This window comes from Myotis lucifugus, unplaced genomic scaffold, assembly GCF_000147115.1.
Source record: "Myotis lucifugus unplaced genomic scaffold, Myoluc2.0 scaffold_8, whole genome shotgun sequence".
Classification (NCBI taxonomy): Eukaryota; Metazoa; Chordata; class Mammalia; order Chiroptera; family Vespertilionidae; genus Myotis; species Myotis lucifugus.
In genome coordinates, this window is record NW_005871056.1 from 17,339,236 (window position 1) to 17,357,831 (window position 18,596).

General features: G+C 37.8%; 1 protein-coding gene across 1 annotated transcript in view; it reads right to left on the reverse strand.

The window, feature by feature from the left end:
• Nucleotides 1–18,596, reverse strand: part of GRM7 (glutamate metabotropic receptor 7) — a 688,017-nt gene that overhangs the window by 434,820 nt on the left and 234,601 nt on the right. Inside the window, exon 2 of the mRNA XM_023749437.1 lies at nt 12,057–12,273. Within this exon, the coding sequence (XP_023605205.1) occupies nt 12,057–12,273 (217 nt within the window). The remainder of the gene's footprint in view (nt 1–12,056; nt 12,274–18,596) is intronic.

The window sequence follows — 18,596 nt, forward strand, 5'->3', positions numbered from 1 at the left end:
CTTCTGTCTGTTCTTCTATCTTCTCAATAAGATATTTTATTTATAAGTTTAGAAATGTTTAGGATAGAGTGTTGCCATTCAGTTGAGTGTCTTATACTTATCTAGCAAAACATATAGAACAATAGTAAAATATACTGCAGCTGTTTCAATCCAAATCTTTAAACAGGCAATTACTTGGTTAACATATATATTTTCATTACAAAATATGCTTCTCCTACTTCTTCCAATTAAGTAAAATACATATTCTATTCTTTAAAAATACAGTGGGGAGTAGTGATATTATCAACATGGCTAAATAAGACATCTCTTGTCACATCCCCCACTCAATAACAACAATTTGGTATTAATCCACAGAAAAGGTGCTTTTGTGGGAGCTATGAGATCCAGCATCATTCACCAAAGGACCCAGGAGTAATCTTACCCACCCATGTCTTCAGTAATACTAGTATGCATGGACGCTAGAGTGGCCAGTGTATTAGATACAACCCCTCTTAGCTGTGACCAATGAGCCAGAGAACACTACTTAGATAATCATCCATAGACAGAGAGCCCTTGTGGAAGTTCAATATTCCAGTGGAGAAGTTCAAGTACATCATTAGAGCTAGTGTTTGGACACATGAGGGCGGGTAAGAGGATCAATTAACAAGCATCAACTCTCTGGCCTGTGATTTCTCCTGGGAAGAAAGTGAAAGCTCGGAAGTGAGTGGCAGGCCTTCCCACCTGTGTGGGACATTACCTAAGAACCCAACTCTATCTCATTCCATTCACATTTCTGAGTCATAGATCTATGTCTGGTGTAAGAGAGTCTGGGACAGAGGCATATAGGACTCTCAGAAAGCATTAAAGGAATGCAGAGTCTACTAATTACATCACAGACTTTATCAAGAAGCCCACCTATGGGGGACACCTTGCCCACTGATCCCATCAACTAGCTCATGGGTACCCTCAGTGATTTATGTACCTCTCCCACACCCCACCCGGCCTGTGACTGGCTTTCTGTGCATGCTTAGTGGCAAGCATGACATCTAATAAACATGCACAGAAAGCCAACATGAATCTATGGACCAGGGAGAAATCACAAACTTGATTAGCTCCACCCTTTGGAAAGCAAAAAGGAGGCTTCTAGCATTAAAGGATTTAAAAAAAAAAGACATAGAAGTTTAAGAATTCTGACAGAGAGATCAAGGAGCACAGAGCAGACATATTCATATAAGGACTGAGAAAGCCTCAGACTCCCTATCAAGTCTGATGGAAGATACTTCTTTCTAAAAGAAATTTAGTAATGACTAGAGGAGGTGAAGTAAAGACAGCAATATGAGACGTCAACGAACATAAAAACATCAAGGAAATAAGGCACCACCAGAGAACCACAATAATTTTCATTTTATTCTTTAGCTTCAGAATTCATGTTTGGTTCTTTCTTATAATTTTTATCTCTTTGTTAAGCAGCTCATTTTGTTCATGTGTTATTTTTCTGATTTCACTGAACTGTCTTCATGGGGGGTTTTGTAGCTCAATGAACTTCCTCAATATAGCCACTTTGAATTCTTTATTGGATAAATTTCAAATCTTGATGTCTTTGGGATTAAAGCTAAAGCATAAAATGAAAGATTCAATAGAGAGCATCAATAGCACAATGGATTAAGCAGAAGGAAAAAACCTGTAGATTAGAAGATAGAAACTTTGAAATTATTCAGTCAGAGGAAAACAAAGAGGAAAGAATAATAAAGAATAAAGAAAGCCTATGTAATGTAACAGATACCATCAAAAGAAGCAATCTGTGAATTATTGGAGTATCAGAAAGAAAAGAGATATATAGGGTGTCCCAAAATTCACACAAGATTTGCAATTGAATTGAATTGCAAATCTTGCGTGAATTTTGGGACACCCAATAGAAAGGGCAAAAAAAATATTACTTAAAGAAAGAATGGCTGAGAATTTCCCAAATATGAGGAGAGATTCAGATATATAACATCATGAACTCATAAGTCATCAAACACACTCAACTTAAAGAGATCTTCTTCAAGACACATTATAATAACACTGTCAAAAATCAATGACAAATCTTAAAGGCAGTGAGAGAAATAAAAAAACTTCGTAAGTTCCAAGGGAACACCTATAAGGGTATCAGATTTCTCAGCAGAAATCATGGAGGCCAGGAGGGAGTGGAATGATATATTTAAAGTGAGAAGAGAAAAAAAAATGCCAACTAAGAATATTTTATCTGGCAAAGTTGTTCTTCAGAAAGGAAAGCCTTTCCCTACCCCTAATACTGTGGATTGTAAAGTGTGTTAACATCCCAGTGATGCCTATCTAAACAGGAGCTTGCTTGACAGTTAATATCAACTCTAAAATATTAACACAATGGATTAACACTATCTAGTGACTATTGGCAGTATTTTTTAATTTTTCTATTTAAGACATCCAGCCAAAAGTGTAACAAGAAATGTTAAGAATTGGGAATAGGCAAATTTGGAGGTCAAAATTACAAGGTCGAAATATTTCTTTTTTTTTAAATAATTTTTATTTCTTAAATTATTACAAAGAGTATTACATATGTCTCCTTTTTCCCCCCCTTGACATTCCCCCGGCCCCTACCCCCTGCCCCCGCCCCCCCGCCCCGTGTCTTGTGTCCATTGGTTAATCTTATATGCATGCATATAAGTCCTTCGGTTGATCTCTTAATTCCCCCCCACAAACCCTCCCAAGACTTCCCACTGTAGTTTGACAGTCTGTTCAATGTTGCTCTGCCTCTGTATCTACCCCTGTTCATCAGTCTATACTGGTCCCCTTTGTCTGTCCCAACCTCACTGGAGTAGTCTCAACCTCACCAGGGCCGTCTGAGCCTCACCAGGGCCGTTACAGCCTCACCAGGGTCGTCCTGAAGGTCAAAATATTTCAAAAGTCAATATAATGTGTTCGGATGGCTACTATTACTACCAGAGATTTAATCATCTGCTGTCCTTCCATTTGCCTACAAATACTAATGCAACTGATATGGGGCTTTGTAGAATTTCCTGTAATGTCTTGAAAGATTTAACAGCGGGGATCCATTTGCCAAATGAAAGAAAAACAGATCCCTCTGTGCAGGTATCAAAGAGGCTACATTTACACATATCAGGTTGTTCAAAATATAAAATAATTTAGATAGGAGTTGAAATAAGTAGACATTTTGTAAGCAACCAATTATTATAGTTTCTTTGACTGGAGTATCTGCCTATTTTTCAGAACTACCCTTTTCACTAATTCCAGTGCTCACCTCCTGGCCTCTGTGTTAATAACTAGTGCATTTTTCTGTATGGGCACAGTTCAAAGCCCTTCCCCACCTTCACTTCACTATTTTAGTGGAGTGAAACACTGGGAAGCCTCTGGAAGAGCCAACCAAACAGATAACATTTTTTAAAGACTATGACCATCTCAATGTTTGGTTAAAACATTGAAATTAATCGGCAAATACCTCTTTCCTACCTTGTGCATCCTTAATGGAACTCAAAATCAAGGTGTCCTACTTTCCCACAACCAAAACATAGGCCTGGCCAAAAAGTGCTTGAGTTTTTGGTTCTATATACTTCCCTCCAGTTCTATAAACTAACTAATCCCCCCCTTTTTATTGTTCTACTGTAATTGATCTTTCTTGCTGACATCCATCAAAACCTATGAGATTCAAAATTAGAGGTCTCTTTCAATGAATATGTTTGTAAAGACCTGTAAAAGAAAGCTCCGCTTGAAGGCTGATGCAGTGTCATCAAATAGGGAGAATAAATCAGAGCTTCTACTCTTACATTTCAGTGGGTGTAAGGTCATTATTACAAAAGCCTGGTTACTTTCCAAAGTAAGATATTCCAGAACAACGATGTTCTTCCTCTAACCCAACTGAGCAAGAAATTCAATTATTCAATAGAATTCTCGGTATATGAGTCTCTATCCCTAAACACTATGTTCCTTTTCACTACGTCTTCAGCTTCAATTCCAGAACCCAATGCCCCTTTTCTCCTTAGTACGTGCAACATAAGGTAATTCCCAAGTAGGGGCTCACTTTCTCTTCAGATCTTTTCACATCCTTCATTTTGCTCAGGCCCAGTGGAGGTAAGTAGAAGAGATGAGAGGGAATTGCTGAGAAAGTTTTTTCCGCCATCTATTTCTTCATGCACTGAAAACATCGGTCATCATCTATGTCTAGTCCCACATCAACAATGACAGTCTATTGCCTAGAAGAAACCCATTCTTTGCTATCAGAATAATACGCATTTGAGAACTGTCTGAACCAAAAGAAATTATCTTTCTCAATAAATATGTGTTGAGTTTGCAACTCAAAGAAGTATGCCAGCTCCAAGTCAGTCACTGGAGGAGTTATGGGCAGATTTAGAAGTTTTAGGTCCAAAAACCAAAGCATTTCCTGCAATAGTTGTGTGTAGGAACACTTTGCACCATGGTAATAACATGCAACGATTTTATTTTCATTTTTAACATGATTCTCTCTTCCTAAAATATCATTCACCACTGCTTTTAGGTCAGCCTGGTCTGCTAATTCCTATTTGGTCTGCTAATTCCTATTTACCTTTGAGGCGCGGCTAAGCATCTACCTAGTCATCTCCTGCCACATGCCCTAAGGAGTTGTATCCACTTATGTATTTCTACTCTTAGAAAGCAGAGATAATTTTTTTGTCTTGTTGTTACTACTATAATTATTTATCATTATTACCCTGGAACAGTATCTAATACAAAGAAAGTACTCAGATATGCATTGCATGAATGTATGGCTTATTGCCAGATTTCTTACCCATTTCTCCTTCCCTAAAGTCAGTTTATCACAGCAGATGTATGATTAACTGTAAAAAAAATCAAAACCATAAAAACTTCCAACAGTTTCACTGTACTAACTACAGCCTTGGAGTCTTCACCTCCTATATTATTAAGACTATTTTTAAATCAATGTACATTTATTGAGCCTAATATATGTTAGACATTATTCTGGGTATAGTGTTCAAAGATAAATACAACATAATACCTGTCCTCAATAAACATACATTACAATGGGAGATGATAATTAGACAGATTACAATGATGACAACAATACACAGAAATTTTTTATGATAGTTTTGGACCAGGAGTCATAGAAGTGACACTTTCAATTATAATAACGAAGGCAAAGTCAAACAATTGAAGTTAAGTTTGTCTAGATTTAGTAGAAGAATAATAGATTTAAATTGTGCTGAGTAATTCACGGAATCACTGTGGAGACCAGAAAACCAAAGTCGGAAAATGAGCTGAAACAAAGGATGTCTAGGCTTTCATGACCAAAGCCCCCAAAGTGCCACAGAACCAGGGGCACTGCTGGGCTACTCCCAGACGTGAGAACTCAGAGACTGTACTAGTGCTGCCCACTCACGCTGGAGACCACAGCCGCCTGAAACATGGGCATCGCTGCTGCTGTTCTGAACACAGCGGGTTTCCCATTGTTCTTGCTTCTTCATGTCCCTAGCTCTTGATCCATCTATAGTAGCTGTTATTAGCCACATCTGGGTTATATGGCTGGGCCTTCGCTTCAAGGGAGGTAGGGAATATGAATATCTGACCCTTTTAGCTCTACAGTGCTATGCAGGCCTTTTCTCTCACCAAGACGTGTGAAACTGATCATTCTCCATGCATTTATTTGTAGAAATGGACTAACAATGTGCTGTTAAAAAAAGACAGATGTACCCACCACACTTCAAATTTAGACCATGAAGGAAGCTAAGTCAGAGATAGCTTTCCCAAGGTGTTGTTTAGGAAAAATAAAATAAATGGGAGTTAGCTGGAAGTCCAAGTAGGAAGCAAAACATTTGCAAAGACACAGAATATCCTGACACCCACAGGGGGTTGACCGTGGTGGGGTAGAGAATGCACGTAGGGGGCATGTGGTTGGAATGGAGGAGGATATGGATAGTATGGAAGTGAGATTGATGATGAAAGCAGACACTGGGTCAGAAAGACCTACATTCCACACTGGACAGCTTTCACTTGATCCTTTGGGGAAAGGAAAACTAGGAACAGATGACAAAATGGCTTTATCTGTATGTTAGAAAGATTACTGCCACAGATAAATGGATCCTATATTAGAGAGGCTAATCTGGAGGCTTGGAGACCAAGGTGAAAAAAATGAGGCCCAGAAGTAAAGCAACTGCAATGCTGATGGGGATCAGAGGACACACTCAAGTTGTGCTAACAAGTTTAGCATAGGTTCAAATCTAAAATATTGTGCTAGTCGCAGAGGGTCAAAAAAATAAAGTTAAGCATAATGCCTTTTCTTGAGGAACTTAGCATTTAGTTTTAAGCACAACTAAAGATAAATGATATGAGGATTCTTGTGATTTTGTGTTTTGAAATTAAGCCTTTGAATATTTAAGACACATATATAAACTGGGGCCACTGGACACTTCATTAAAGAAACACTCCAACTAGATATTAAAATGTCTCATAGTTCTCTAATATTCACCATGACATAGACAGAGACAAAGAATAAGGAAAACTCTTCAAATTCAACATAGATGGTGGTACTGGGAATTATAGCCCCGTTGCATCATATTGCTTTAATTTTGTGTGGGGATAGTAACAGGCAAGAATGGGGTAGATTTAGGATGAGGGCAACTATAACAAACCATAGCAAACAGATATAGAATATATTTTTGACCCACACATCACAAAATTATTTATCATAAAAAGTATTTATAAGTACTTTCTTTACATTATTTTTTTCTAAAAGGTGAAGGGAAAAATACAAAGTTTTCTACTCTCCTTCCCTTAACAATTATTTATGGACTGCCTCCCATATGCCAAAAATTAGGCTGCATGACACTCACAAGGCGAAGTCCTTGACCTCATAGAGGTTACAGCAAAGCAAGGAAGACTGACATTTAGCACAATGAAAGAGAACATTGCATCTGTGAAGAGAGAGAGGCAAACAATTCTTTAATGAGAAGAGAATCTTTTAATGAGCAAATCCAACTAGTTCCTGAGGTCTAACTAAAAAAAAATGAGGCTAAAAAATAGTTGCTAATAGTCAAGACTTCACCTAAGGAAAGAGTAATCTAGGTCAAGATAAAGTGATAAATAAAAGGAAGTCCTGGAGTTCATCTGAATAATGATGAAGTTTACTTTGTAAGACCAATTGAAATAACTCTATTATGTGATTGGCAGGAAATAATGAAAGGATGCTTCAATTGTTCCCCCAGGCTTTGAAAAGCTGACATGTGTCATGATATCATGAAAGTAACAAATCATTCCTTTTTGTGAAGTAACATTCATGGAATTCTTCTGAAAATTGTCTGACAAACTATAAGTGTCATATATAATTTCCTTACTATTATAATCCTTGAACCCAATTTGGTTCAAAACATCTGGAATATATTAGTGCCATATGCTATCATAAGCATTTACTTTGACCCTCACTTAGTAAAAGGAGTCTTTATGTCTAATTTAGACTATTGAGGTTACTACGTTGACCTGAATTTAAAGCATGTTGGGGATGAATATTCTCTCATCCTCTGCAATATTAAGCAATAAATTGCTTTTGGTGATATTGCATGTGCATCCATTCAAATAAACAGGGCAATTTATGCAAATATAACTGTTCTACAAAAATCTCATCCTCTGAGAAAATCGTGTTACAGTCCTCTCTGAAAGTTCAACAAGGAGCAACATTCTTACATATTTAAATCTCCCATGACTTTCCATGAGAGAAGAATTAGATGCTTCCTTTGAGAGTTTAGAGAAATTGTATGGAGGCCTCCATGTTCCAAACAAATTAGATGGCCCCCAATGAAGGATGGCTTCTTTTCTCTGACATCATTGTCTTGAGTTGTCTATCTGAGTTTGATAAAGCAGAGCTCACTTGTGACTTGTGTGCATGGTGGGGACACTTCAAGCTATAGTTTTACAAGCAGCCATTGTTTCAGAACTTAAGTGTAAAGTAAAATTTGGAACTTTTAGAGATTTATAAAGAAGAATCACAATGTTCAAAGTCAAACTGTCCAGAAAGAATGGAAGTAACTCCTTCAAGCCTTCCAGCAGTACATAGAGGCACCATCATTGAGCTTATGTGATCTCTCTCCTCTCCTCTCCTCTCCTCTCCTCTTCTCTCTCTCTCTCTCTCTCTCTCTCTCTCTCTCTCTCTCTCTCTTTCTCTCTCTCCCCCTTTCTCTCTCTCTCACACACACACATACACATACACACACACACACACACACACACACACACACACCACATACATAGGACAAACCGAATAGTTCACTTTCTTTTCTTCTTATGCTTCTTATATGATGAAAGCTTATTAGTTAGAATGACTCAGATATTATATATATATATATTTATTTATATGTATTGGTATATAAATAACCTTGTAGTTATAATAAAAGCTAATGTCAAGTTATTTTCAAACTCAAACACTAACTCTACTGATTTATAGGGAACTGGTGTGAGGCACTATTCATCAGCTAGCCCTGGGTGTTAAGTGCTTCTCTGTACATGACCTTACTTATTGTACTACTGGAGGAAGTAGGCATCATTACTCTCATTCTCTACGTGAGGAATCAAGCTTGAAAAGTTAAATAGTGTGCCCAAAGTTTTACAGCACAAAAGTGATGGAGCCCGTTACTCAAATTCAGGTCTTTCTTGACACCATAGGACTTGTTTATCTCTCCATGTATATTTAAATCTTCCATGACTACACATGAACAAGAATCACTGAGGTTTTCTGAGACAGTTTAAAGAAACTGTATGCAGGCCTCCATGTTCCAAACAAACTAGATGGCCCTCTGTTGAAGGATAATTTTTTCCCTGACATCACTGTCTTCAATTGTCCTACCAGACTTTGATAAAGGAGAGCCATAGTGCTTGCTTATCTCTACGACACACTGCCTCTCCTACACATACACATGGGATCATATCTTTCTTGAGAGTCAGGTACCATAGTCAGCAGGCAAAGGGAAAATGTAAACATTTAAAATTTCCTTGAAGATTCTCTAAAATTCCCAGAAATTACAGTAGAGTACATTTTTCTTTTCTTTTAAATCTGAATTAGACTATGTTGCTGTTTCTTTGACTGAACATCAGAGGAAGTAGTTGGATCTTTCAGGGGTCATAGAATTTGAGGATGTATCTCTATATACTAGAGTCACCTTTGCGGTAGCAAGGCGCTCACATTATGAGAGCCCCACAAAAGCAAAACTGACTAATGAATCAATAGATCACGTTTCCCACCTCAGGTTTTCCCTAAGTAATACACACACTGAGTGAGTAACTTACCACACACCATTTACATTGTAATTTTCACATCTTTTCTGTATGCATTTCCTCTTTTTCTCTTGGGGAGGGCGGGGGGCACAAGGGTGTTTGCTAAGCAATAAGGGAATTCATTTAAACAAACTGCACATATGATATGGTTCCAATGATATGTATTATAAACACACACCAAGTATCCTAATACTTAGAGGAGAAGAGGAAGTGATCTGCCTGACATTTCCTGGACCCTCCCTGCCCCCTGCATTCCTGCAGCTGGCCCTACAGTTACTCTCATCCTCCAGGGGAGAGGCTCTCGAACTAAAAGCTTATTTCCGCCATGGCTGCCAATGATACAATCCTTACTTTTGAGCTGCATCATCTCAATGTAAGATTAACTAAACATATAAGCTGGGGAATTCAGCCCATGTGACAAAGACTTTGTCCTTTTTGGCAGAGTCATTACATAATGGACTCTGATTTTGTTATGCCCAGATTTCAAGACCCCAAAAGACACCACCAGGGAGTGCCAAATCCGATGCAAAAGCATAGAGTCTTTTATTCAAGCCCGGGCTTGGTCCCCCTCTGCCTCCATTACTGGATGCGAGAGAGAGCCCTGAGTCCCAAGAGAATAAAGAATTTATAGGGCTTGGGGAGGGGGGTGGAGGCACTTGGTCGATTCCAGTTGGTTGAGTGAGGGCTGGGGGCTAGTTTCCCTTGTTTTCCCATTGGCTGAGATAAGGGCAGGCTGAGTAACTGATACATTCTGTAGCTTTCCTGGGAGAGGAGTTAGGGACACAGCTATCAGTTCCGTTCTGTCCTTTTGTTAGGGACATAGCTATCAGTTCTGTTCTGTCCCTTCAATTTTATATCTTGAGTTTTCACCAAGTGACAACTGGGAAAAACAACCATATAAAATGCACCACGAACCTGTCTATAGACAGGTCTATCTGAGTCTGTTATAAAAGACACAGAGAAAACAACTGTCTTGATCCTGTGCTTGACTGAAAAATTAACATAATTTCCATCTTGTGAACACTGTCAATTTTATTAAAAATGTGTCGTGCTTTTTGCTTTGTCCAGTACAAAGTTCAGCATTAAATGGGAGAGCCATTTGCATCAACAGAGCAAGAAGGTATCTGAACTTTGCTTCTGAGCTTTAGATGACTATTTTCTCTTCATCATGTCTTATCTGTTGGCATTTATGTTCATATTTCTAAGTCGACCTCTAGCCTTATTTTGGTCAAAGCAGGATTCAAGGAACCAAGAAAAAATAAAAGTATTGGTTATCAAAAATGATTAGGCATCTTTTTAGGGCTTCATTAAAGCAATTATTAGAGTGGTACAAACCTCAGCATAACACTAAGCCAGAGTTAAGATATCTTTTCTAATCAGAAAGTTTCTAACTGAATAAACAAAATATTTCCCTTATAAACATAGCAGTTGGGACTACCATAGTAAATGAGACAGACAAGGTCTCCTCTAGAGTCTAGCGGACAATAAAGCAATAACAGCAAGTTAGACTAACATGGGGCAAGCACTGTGGGAGAAGACACTGGAAACACAAGGCCATGCCAGTGGAACCAATGAATTGGCGTGTGTTTGTTTATTTGAACTTAGAAATGACTTTCAGGATGAGGCCTATTCATACTTTGGAGCCACCTAGTCAAAGATGTTAAGAGTGAGAGTATTTCAGTGAGAAGGAAGAACCTAAGAATGGCCCAGCTCCCCAGTGAATGTTTGCAACTGGAGCTAACGATGAGGCACTGGGATTTAAAATCATGGGATTTACAAGCAAGTCCTGACTCCCTTCTTTCAGTAGCCATACCCTGAACCATTGTATGCATAAGTATATCTTTAGTCTGATAGTCCAACATCACAGCCAGGACTTCGGAATTTATGACATATTTTCCTCATTAAAAGGACCTCTGTTTCTATTGCCTTGCTTGTCTGTCTTTACTGTTAGTTAACTATTCTGATCAATAACAATTGGGAGGAGATAAAATTTTTACAAATTACACTGAGAACCTGACTTTAGCATAAGACTTGTACGGGAATATTAAATACACACACACACACACACACACACACACACACACACTGATCCAATATTTCCAAGTGGGGAAGCCTGAATATTTATCATCAGGATTCCTAAGTGTGACGATTTTGTCTCATTTTTTCAAAATCACCCAATGGAAGACCACTGACCAAACATTTGAGCCCATTACTTCCAATTTGAGCTAAATAAACATAAACAATCTTCTCTGTTACTTAATACAGATGTCTTTCTCAATTTAATCTAATACTTCAAAGACTATTTATCTAAATAATTTATTTGATTTTGTTTTGACCAAGTCAGCCAGAACCATATTCATCTCCAAAGCAAAGTGCCACCGTGATTGAGTTCTCATAATGCTAAACAATTCTCCCATTATTAGAGAGGAACAGAGGAAGAAAGTATGCATTGAGAAGTACATTTAGCCACTTTTTCTCAGGTTCCTAAATATAAGCAGTAATCCGCACTATTATCCATTACACAGAAGTAGGATATTGATTTTGGAAACTATTTTCTTCTCTGCATCACTTCCACTAATACTTTAAGTGACTTAAGTTTCACACTTTTGAAAATATTCTCTTCAAAAACAACAAAGACTTTGCAGATCTGCTTCACAGGCAGTGGGGAATGTGAGAGTAGGTATATGGTGATTACCTATAGGGTTTGTTTAATAAAGTCTGAAAAGAAGCCTGTAAGCCACAGACACGTGAAGAGGGTCATCTTAATCATGGCAATCTCTTCCTACCTGCCTCTTTGGAAATCTGCGTGAAGGATTCCACACCTTTCTCTCCGTAACTTCCTTCAGATGCGAGAGTAGACACGTAATTCCAGCCTAGGGCCTTCACAATGTCTACCATGGCCTGGGCTTGGAAGGAGTCAGGTGGGACCACGCGGGAGAAGAAGTCATAGCGCCGGTCGTCACTTAACTCAGGTGCTGTTGATGCATAACTAATCTGGGGGATCTGAAAAGACAAGAAAGCATCGCATGAGAGCAAACCACCAGGATGGGAGAAGCTCATTTACACTGACAACAATTTTCCCAAAATACAGAACTTGAGTTCCAAAGAGGATGTGTGTGTTGCCAACCCTGACTCAAAGCCCACACCCAGTGAGAAAGTCACCTGGTGGGTCCTTACCTGAGTAATTCCTCAATTAGAGAGGTAGTGAGGTGGAGGGGGAATAAAAATGGATTTGCTCTTGATAAGATGTGATTTCAAAGTTTAATGTGTTTTTTTTCCCACTAGTGTTTACTTTCGTGAACTATTTCATCTCAATGACTTAGTTGCATCATTAGTATACGATTGTTTTGAGGGGCAAGGATATAAATGTGCATTGCTTATCAGCGGTTCTCAACTTGTGGGTCACAAACCATGAAAATACATCCTGCATATCAGATATTTACATTATGATTCATAACAGTAGCAAAATTACAGTTATGAAGTAGCAACGAAAATAATTTTATGGTTGAGGGTCACTACAACATGAGGAATTGTATTAAAGGGTCACGGTATTAGGAAGGTTGAGAACCACTGGCTTAGATGCTTGTGACAGGGTGGGCACTTAATACATGGGGGTGATGATAATCAAAACAGAGAACAGCATGGGTTTCCTTACTAAGTTCACCCATTCCCCACAAGTGGATTCCCAAGTTCTCTGTAACGTTTTATCACAAACATCGCCCTCAACATTCTAAGAACATATGTTTACATCTCTATCATTGCTTTAGAAATAATATTTTATTCAACTCTTTATTATGTTCCACTCATGTTCTAAAGTTTTATATGCACTACCTTACCTAACCATCAGTAAATATTCTTTACTATACTATATATATTATACTACACTCTGCTATTATTAACTCATTTTACCAAAGAGGAGATGAGACTTGAAAATAGAATATGACCTTATCTCAGGTCATAATGTTGTAGGTCAGAGAGTAGTCCTCAAACTTGAAACTGCCCAATGCAAATTTCTGAACTATTAACTATGATACTTAGATGAATTATTACTAAAATATTTTAATAATAAGCATAAAACAAGGAAGGACCATAGATTATTAGAGTCCAGGCCAATTTCTGTCCACAGCACTGACTACTGACACATTAAGTTATTTTATAGGTCACTCTCAGCTGTTGTTCAAACATTTTATTTAAATGCCATATTAAAGCTTATATAAATATTAGAGGCCTGGTGCACAAAATTTGTGCATGGGAGCGGGGGTGTCCCTCAGCCAGGCCTGCACCCTCTCACAATCCTGGACCCCTCAGGAGATGTCCAACTGTCGGTTTAGGCCCTATGGGGTGGCCTAAACTGGCAGTCGGACATCCCTCTCACAATCTGGGACCACTGGCTCCTAACCACTCGCCTGCCTGCCTGCCTGATTGCCTCTAACCACTAGCCTGCCTGCCTCATCATTCCTAACCACTCTGCCTGCCTGCCTCATTGCCCCTGCCTCTGCCTGCCTGCCTGATTGCCCCTAACCACTTGCCTGCCTGACTCATCACCCCTAAACACTCGCCTGACTGTCTGATCACCCCTTACTGCCTCTGCCTTGGCCCCCGCAGCTGTGGCTTCATCCAGAAGGACGTCCAGAGGTTTGTTCGGCTGTCCGGTCTAATTAGCATATTATGCTTTTATTATTATAGATATTCATAGACTGAGTTCCCTATGTTTCATTTATAGTTCTGAGGTTATAAATTTTAGAAAAAGAAAATACCAACTGAATAAAGGCTTTGGGCAGAAAAATAAAAGTAAAGAAGAAGGGAAGGAGGGAGGGAGGGGAAAGAGAGGTGGAGAGAGACCTTTTCTTACAAGAAATAAAAAGGAAAGAAGCCAAGCATATCAACACATTTACATCAATTTCAACTTGTGGAAATGGAAAAGCTTCATGCAATTGCACAGCTGTCTTTCCTGCCAAAATCCCTTTCTACATTTGAAAGAGTGATAATAAAGATACACTCGGGCCTCTGCTTGAATCTGCATTTATGTAGCTGCTGCAAAATATCAGAATTGTAAAGTGCCCCAATGCAAATGCATTTTCAAAACTGTGCCCCAAATTTCAGTAATGAAAACCCTGGGAAGCAGCTTTCTTTCCTCAGTTCCATGCACCCTTTGAAAATGGGCCCTCTCTGTGGTCCATCCTTCCTACTACAAACAAGAAATATCTCCTGGCTTAAGACTCATATGTCCCTTTAGGGTCATATACACACCCTATATCCAGTGAGACTTAAGTGATGCTAGACTAAGGAGTGAAAGACTGACTGGATTTCATTTCTAAAATAAAAATGCATATTGAGGCTATAAGAATATCCCTCCTAGAATTAGGGATGAAGGACTGGAAGAATGTATGCAACCTTACATATGTTGCTGTGTACTTATTTAGCTATGATGCTGCATATTTAGTTACTTGGTTTCAAACTAATGTTTAAGCCTACGGAGTAATTATTTTGAAGTGTGTTGTAACTAGTACCTACAACTGACCAAATTATTATTAGTCATCTTTAGTGATTAACTTCCACACTCTCCTTGATCTCTGACTGTACTTCCTTTTTCTTGCCAGTCTCCTATGGAAATGCAGAATTGATCTTTTGATGAAGATAACTTAGTATAATAAAACTTCAACTATAGAAAAATAAATGTTCCATATCTCTTTGAATCTTCCTTTTTCCAATTTAAAAAACAGCTTTAATCTTCATAAGACTAAATTTTCATCTTATTTTATTATTCTTTACTCTTACATCATTAACTTTTGCCTATCAAACAAAAATGATGCTATTGATGAGTATCAAATAGAATTAAAAACATCTATAAGCCATCATATTTGTTTACAGTTTAGACTTTCATTTAGAAAAATAATGATATACATTATTTTTAAAAAATTAAAGAAACAAAACAAGAAAATAACTTTAATGCCTTTATCCCTATTAACATTTGCTATACCTCTTTATCATTTTTGTGTGCATGAGGGTATGCACATAAACGTTACTAAGCAAAAGAACATGAGTCTTGCCCTGCCGGCATGGCTCAATGGTTGAGCATCTACCTATGAACCAGGATGTCATGGTTTCATTCCTGGTCAGGTACATGCCCAGGTTGTGGGCTCGATCCCCTGTATGAGGTCTATGGGAGGCAGCTGATCAATGATTTTCTCTCATCTTTGATGTTACCATCTCTCTCTCCCTTTCCCTTCACCTCTGAAATCAATAAAAATATTTTTTAACATGAATTTTAATCTCTTCTTCCCTTCCCTAGTTTCATTTCTCTTTCTCTCACTTCCTGGTTGCATAATATTCTACTAACTAAGCCTAAGATAAACCTAATCTTCATTGTTAAATGTTTAAACATATTTCAAGTTTCCATTACCACTAGAAGTTAAAAAAATATTCTGACAGTTGATTCAAGTCCTTGTGGACATAAATGACTATTTTCTTAGATTACGGGTAAAGACTCTCCCTCACCAAAGTGACAGAAATAAATCAGGTTGACACTTAAATATTTCCCTATATGAAAATTACTTGAGGTTGTACTATAAGGTAAAGCAAACATCTATATATATTTTACCCACATGGTTAACTACTTGCCCCAGAACCATATATTAAATACTCATTATATACTGATAGGAAAGGCCGTCTTTTGTCACATTTGAAAGCCTTTAACTATCCTCGAGTCTTGGGGTGTATTCTCTACTATTTCACTTGTCTGTTGACCAAGTATTGGGCCAGTGTTGTACTATTTTCATTTTTATAAACTTAGAATTTTTAGGACTAGATTAATTAGAACACCTTCTCTCTTCATAACTGTTCTTTCGAAAAGGACCATGGGTAATCATACATGTTTAACTTTTCAGCTGAACTTTAGCACAAATGTTTCAATTTAGCATAATAATGTTCCATTAAGATTATGATGAGAATTTCATATATATATATATATATATATATATATATATATATATATATATAATTTGGGAAGAATTGATACATTTATAATGTTTTATTTCCCCCTATGGGAAAATATTTTTCACCCATTCCATTATTCATTCGTTTCTCTTAGTAAAATTTTATCATTGTCTCCATGTGGGTGACATTATTTCTAGATAATTATTATTTTTATTACATTACGAATGATATCAAATTTTCATTTTATTTTTATATGTTGCTGGTATGTAGGAATCTATTAATATTGTATATTTAGTTTATGACTTACAACCCTGTTAAAATTCATATTAGTTCTAATAGCTTTCAGTTTATTTTCTTGGGATTTATAGGTAAGCAAGCCACATTATAAGACTTAATTTAGTTTTCTTTTCTAACTACATTAGCTAGAATTTACAGGAAAATAAGAATGATAGTAATGGAAATAGTTTGTCTTTTTCCTATTTCTCTACAATAAGCATTTAAAATCAACTAACATCTATTCTAATTTCTTATCTTAAAATGCATAGTCAAATTAAGATGAGTATCTTCAAATAGTTGAAAAATTACCATCCTTCAAAGATTATCTTTTGCAAACAAAAATCTCAGTTTTTCCAATTATTTCTCCTAAGACATGAATCAGGTGATGGCAAGATGAAAAATCAGTTTCAAGGAATCAAGTTTTTGAAACATAGTAGTTCTCACATCTTGGTCATCATTTAAAAGTTATGTGAAACTACAGCGGGAAGGCTGGGGAGGGCTGGGGGTTGGGAGGGGGGGTAAGAGATCAACGGAAAGACTTGTATGCATGCATATAAGCATAACCAATGGACACAAGACACTGGGGGGCATGGGAGGCTAGGGGAGGGTCAAGGGGAGAAAAAAAAGTAGACATATATAATACTCTTTGTAATACTTTAAGCAATAAAACAATTTAAAAAATAATTAAAATAAAAAATAAAAAAAGAAAAGTTGTACTACAGGTCATGGGATCAGCAGTCCCTGAGGTTTTGGAATAAAAGACTTCATTTATTTTAAAAAAAAAAAGTTATGTAGCAGTCAACTATCCTCTTTTTAAACATTGAGAAACAAATGGAACAAAAACAGCAAGACCATCATTCTTCAAGTCACCAGATGCAACATGTGTCAATCCTGTATCTTATTCTTAAAATAGGGGGAAGGGGGGGGATCCCAATTCACACTGTTACTAATTAACCTTTAAGATATTTATGTATGTTTAAGGCCCTAAGAATTCCTGTAAATCTAAGAGAAAGAAGACTAGGGGAAAACTGATTTCAAGAATAATTAAAATGGACACTCAAATAACTTATATCCTCTACATCTTGTAAAAACTTTCAAGTCTCACCAATGCAAGTCGTTGTGGGGACTGAATTCTTCTGATGGACTAAAAAAATAATAATAATCACAAGTAAAACTATATCTAATTAGTGTCACACACCAGTCACTAGGAGGAGCTCAAGGCCCTCTCCTGACCTTGCCCAAGTTAGCCCTGGAAAGCATGAGTTTATACCAAGGTCAGTTGATCAGTTCTTCTGGAACACCGCAGTTTTCTTTGGTAACAAGTGTCACAACATGTCATTAAACATGTAAAACTATATGTTTATTATTCTTTCCTTTCTGGGAGACTATTTCCCCTTGTGGAGAGCAATTACCTTATTCATCATTTTATCACCCCTGGATAGCACTGTACCCAGGGCAGAACAGGAGCCTGATCAGTATGTGTTGAATGAAAAAATGAGCCCGTAAATGAATGAATGGAATAACCCTGAGAAAACAGAATCCCTTATATGCATAGTGTGGCTTCCACAGCACTTGGGAGTCACCCCTGCCCTGGGCAGGCAGCTCTAGGCAGGGTAGCAAACACTTTTTCTCGCCCTTTCTCTACCTTGGCATGAGTTTCCCTGGGATTTCCTTCCTCGTCACTGAGATGTAGGACAAGTTGACATTAGATGAGGCTTCAAAAGTAAAGGGACCTAGGGAGTCATTTAGGCTTCTCACTCTTATTTCTCCGAGGCCTGAGACCTAGCACTCCAGGCAACATACACCACCGTGCCCAGAGTTCAGTCTAAAGCTTCAAGACATCCTTGGATTTCTCATTTTAAACAGGGTGATTCTGCCCTGCTGTCTCCATAGCTTTTCTCCCATCTGGAACCAGGCTTGGCTATCAGATGCAAGATGGAATTAGTATCCTCAGTTCCAGGTAAATGACTTTACTTTATGTTAACACTAGAGGCCCGATGCATGAAATTCATGCAAGGGATTTTGTCCTCACAGCCGCGGCACCCCCCCCCCCCGCCCCCGGCTTCATGAGGAAGGTCTTCCAGAAGGCTGTTCGGTCTAATTAATATATTATG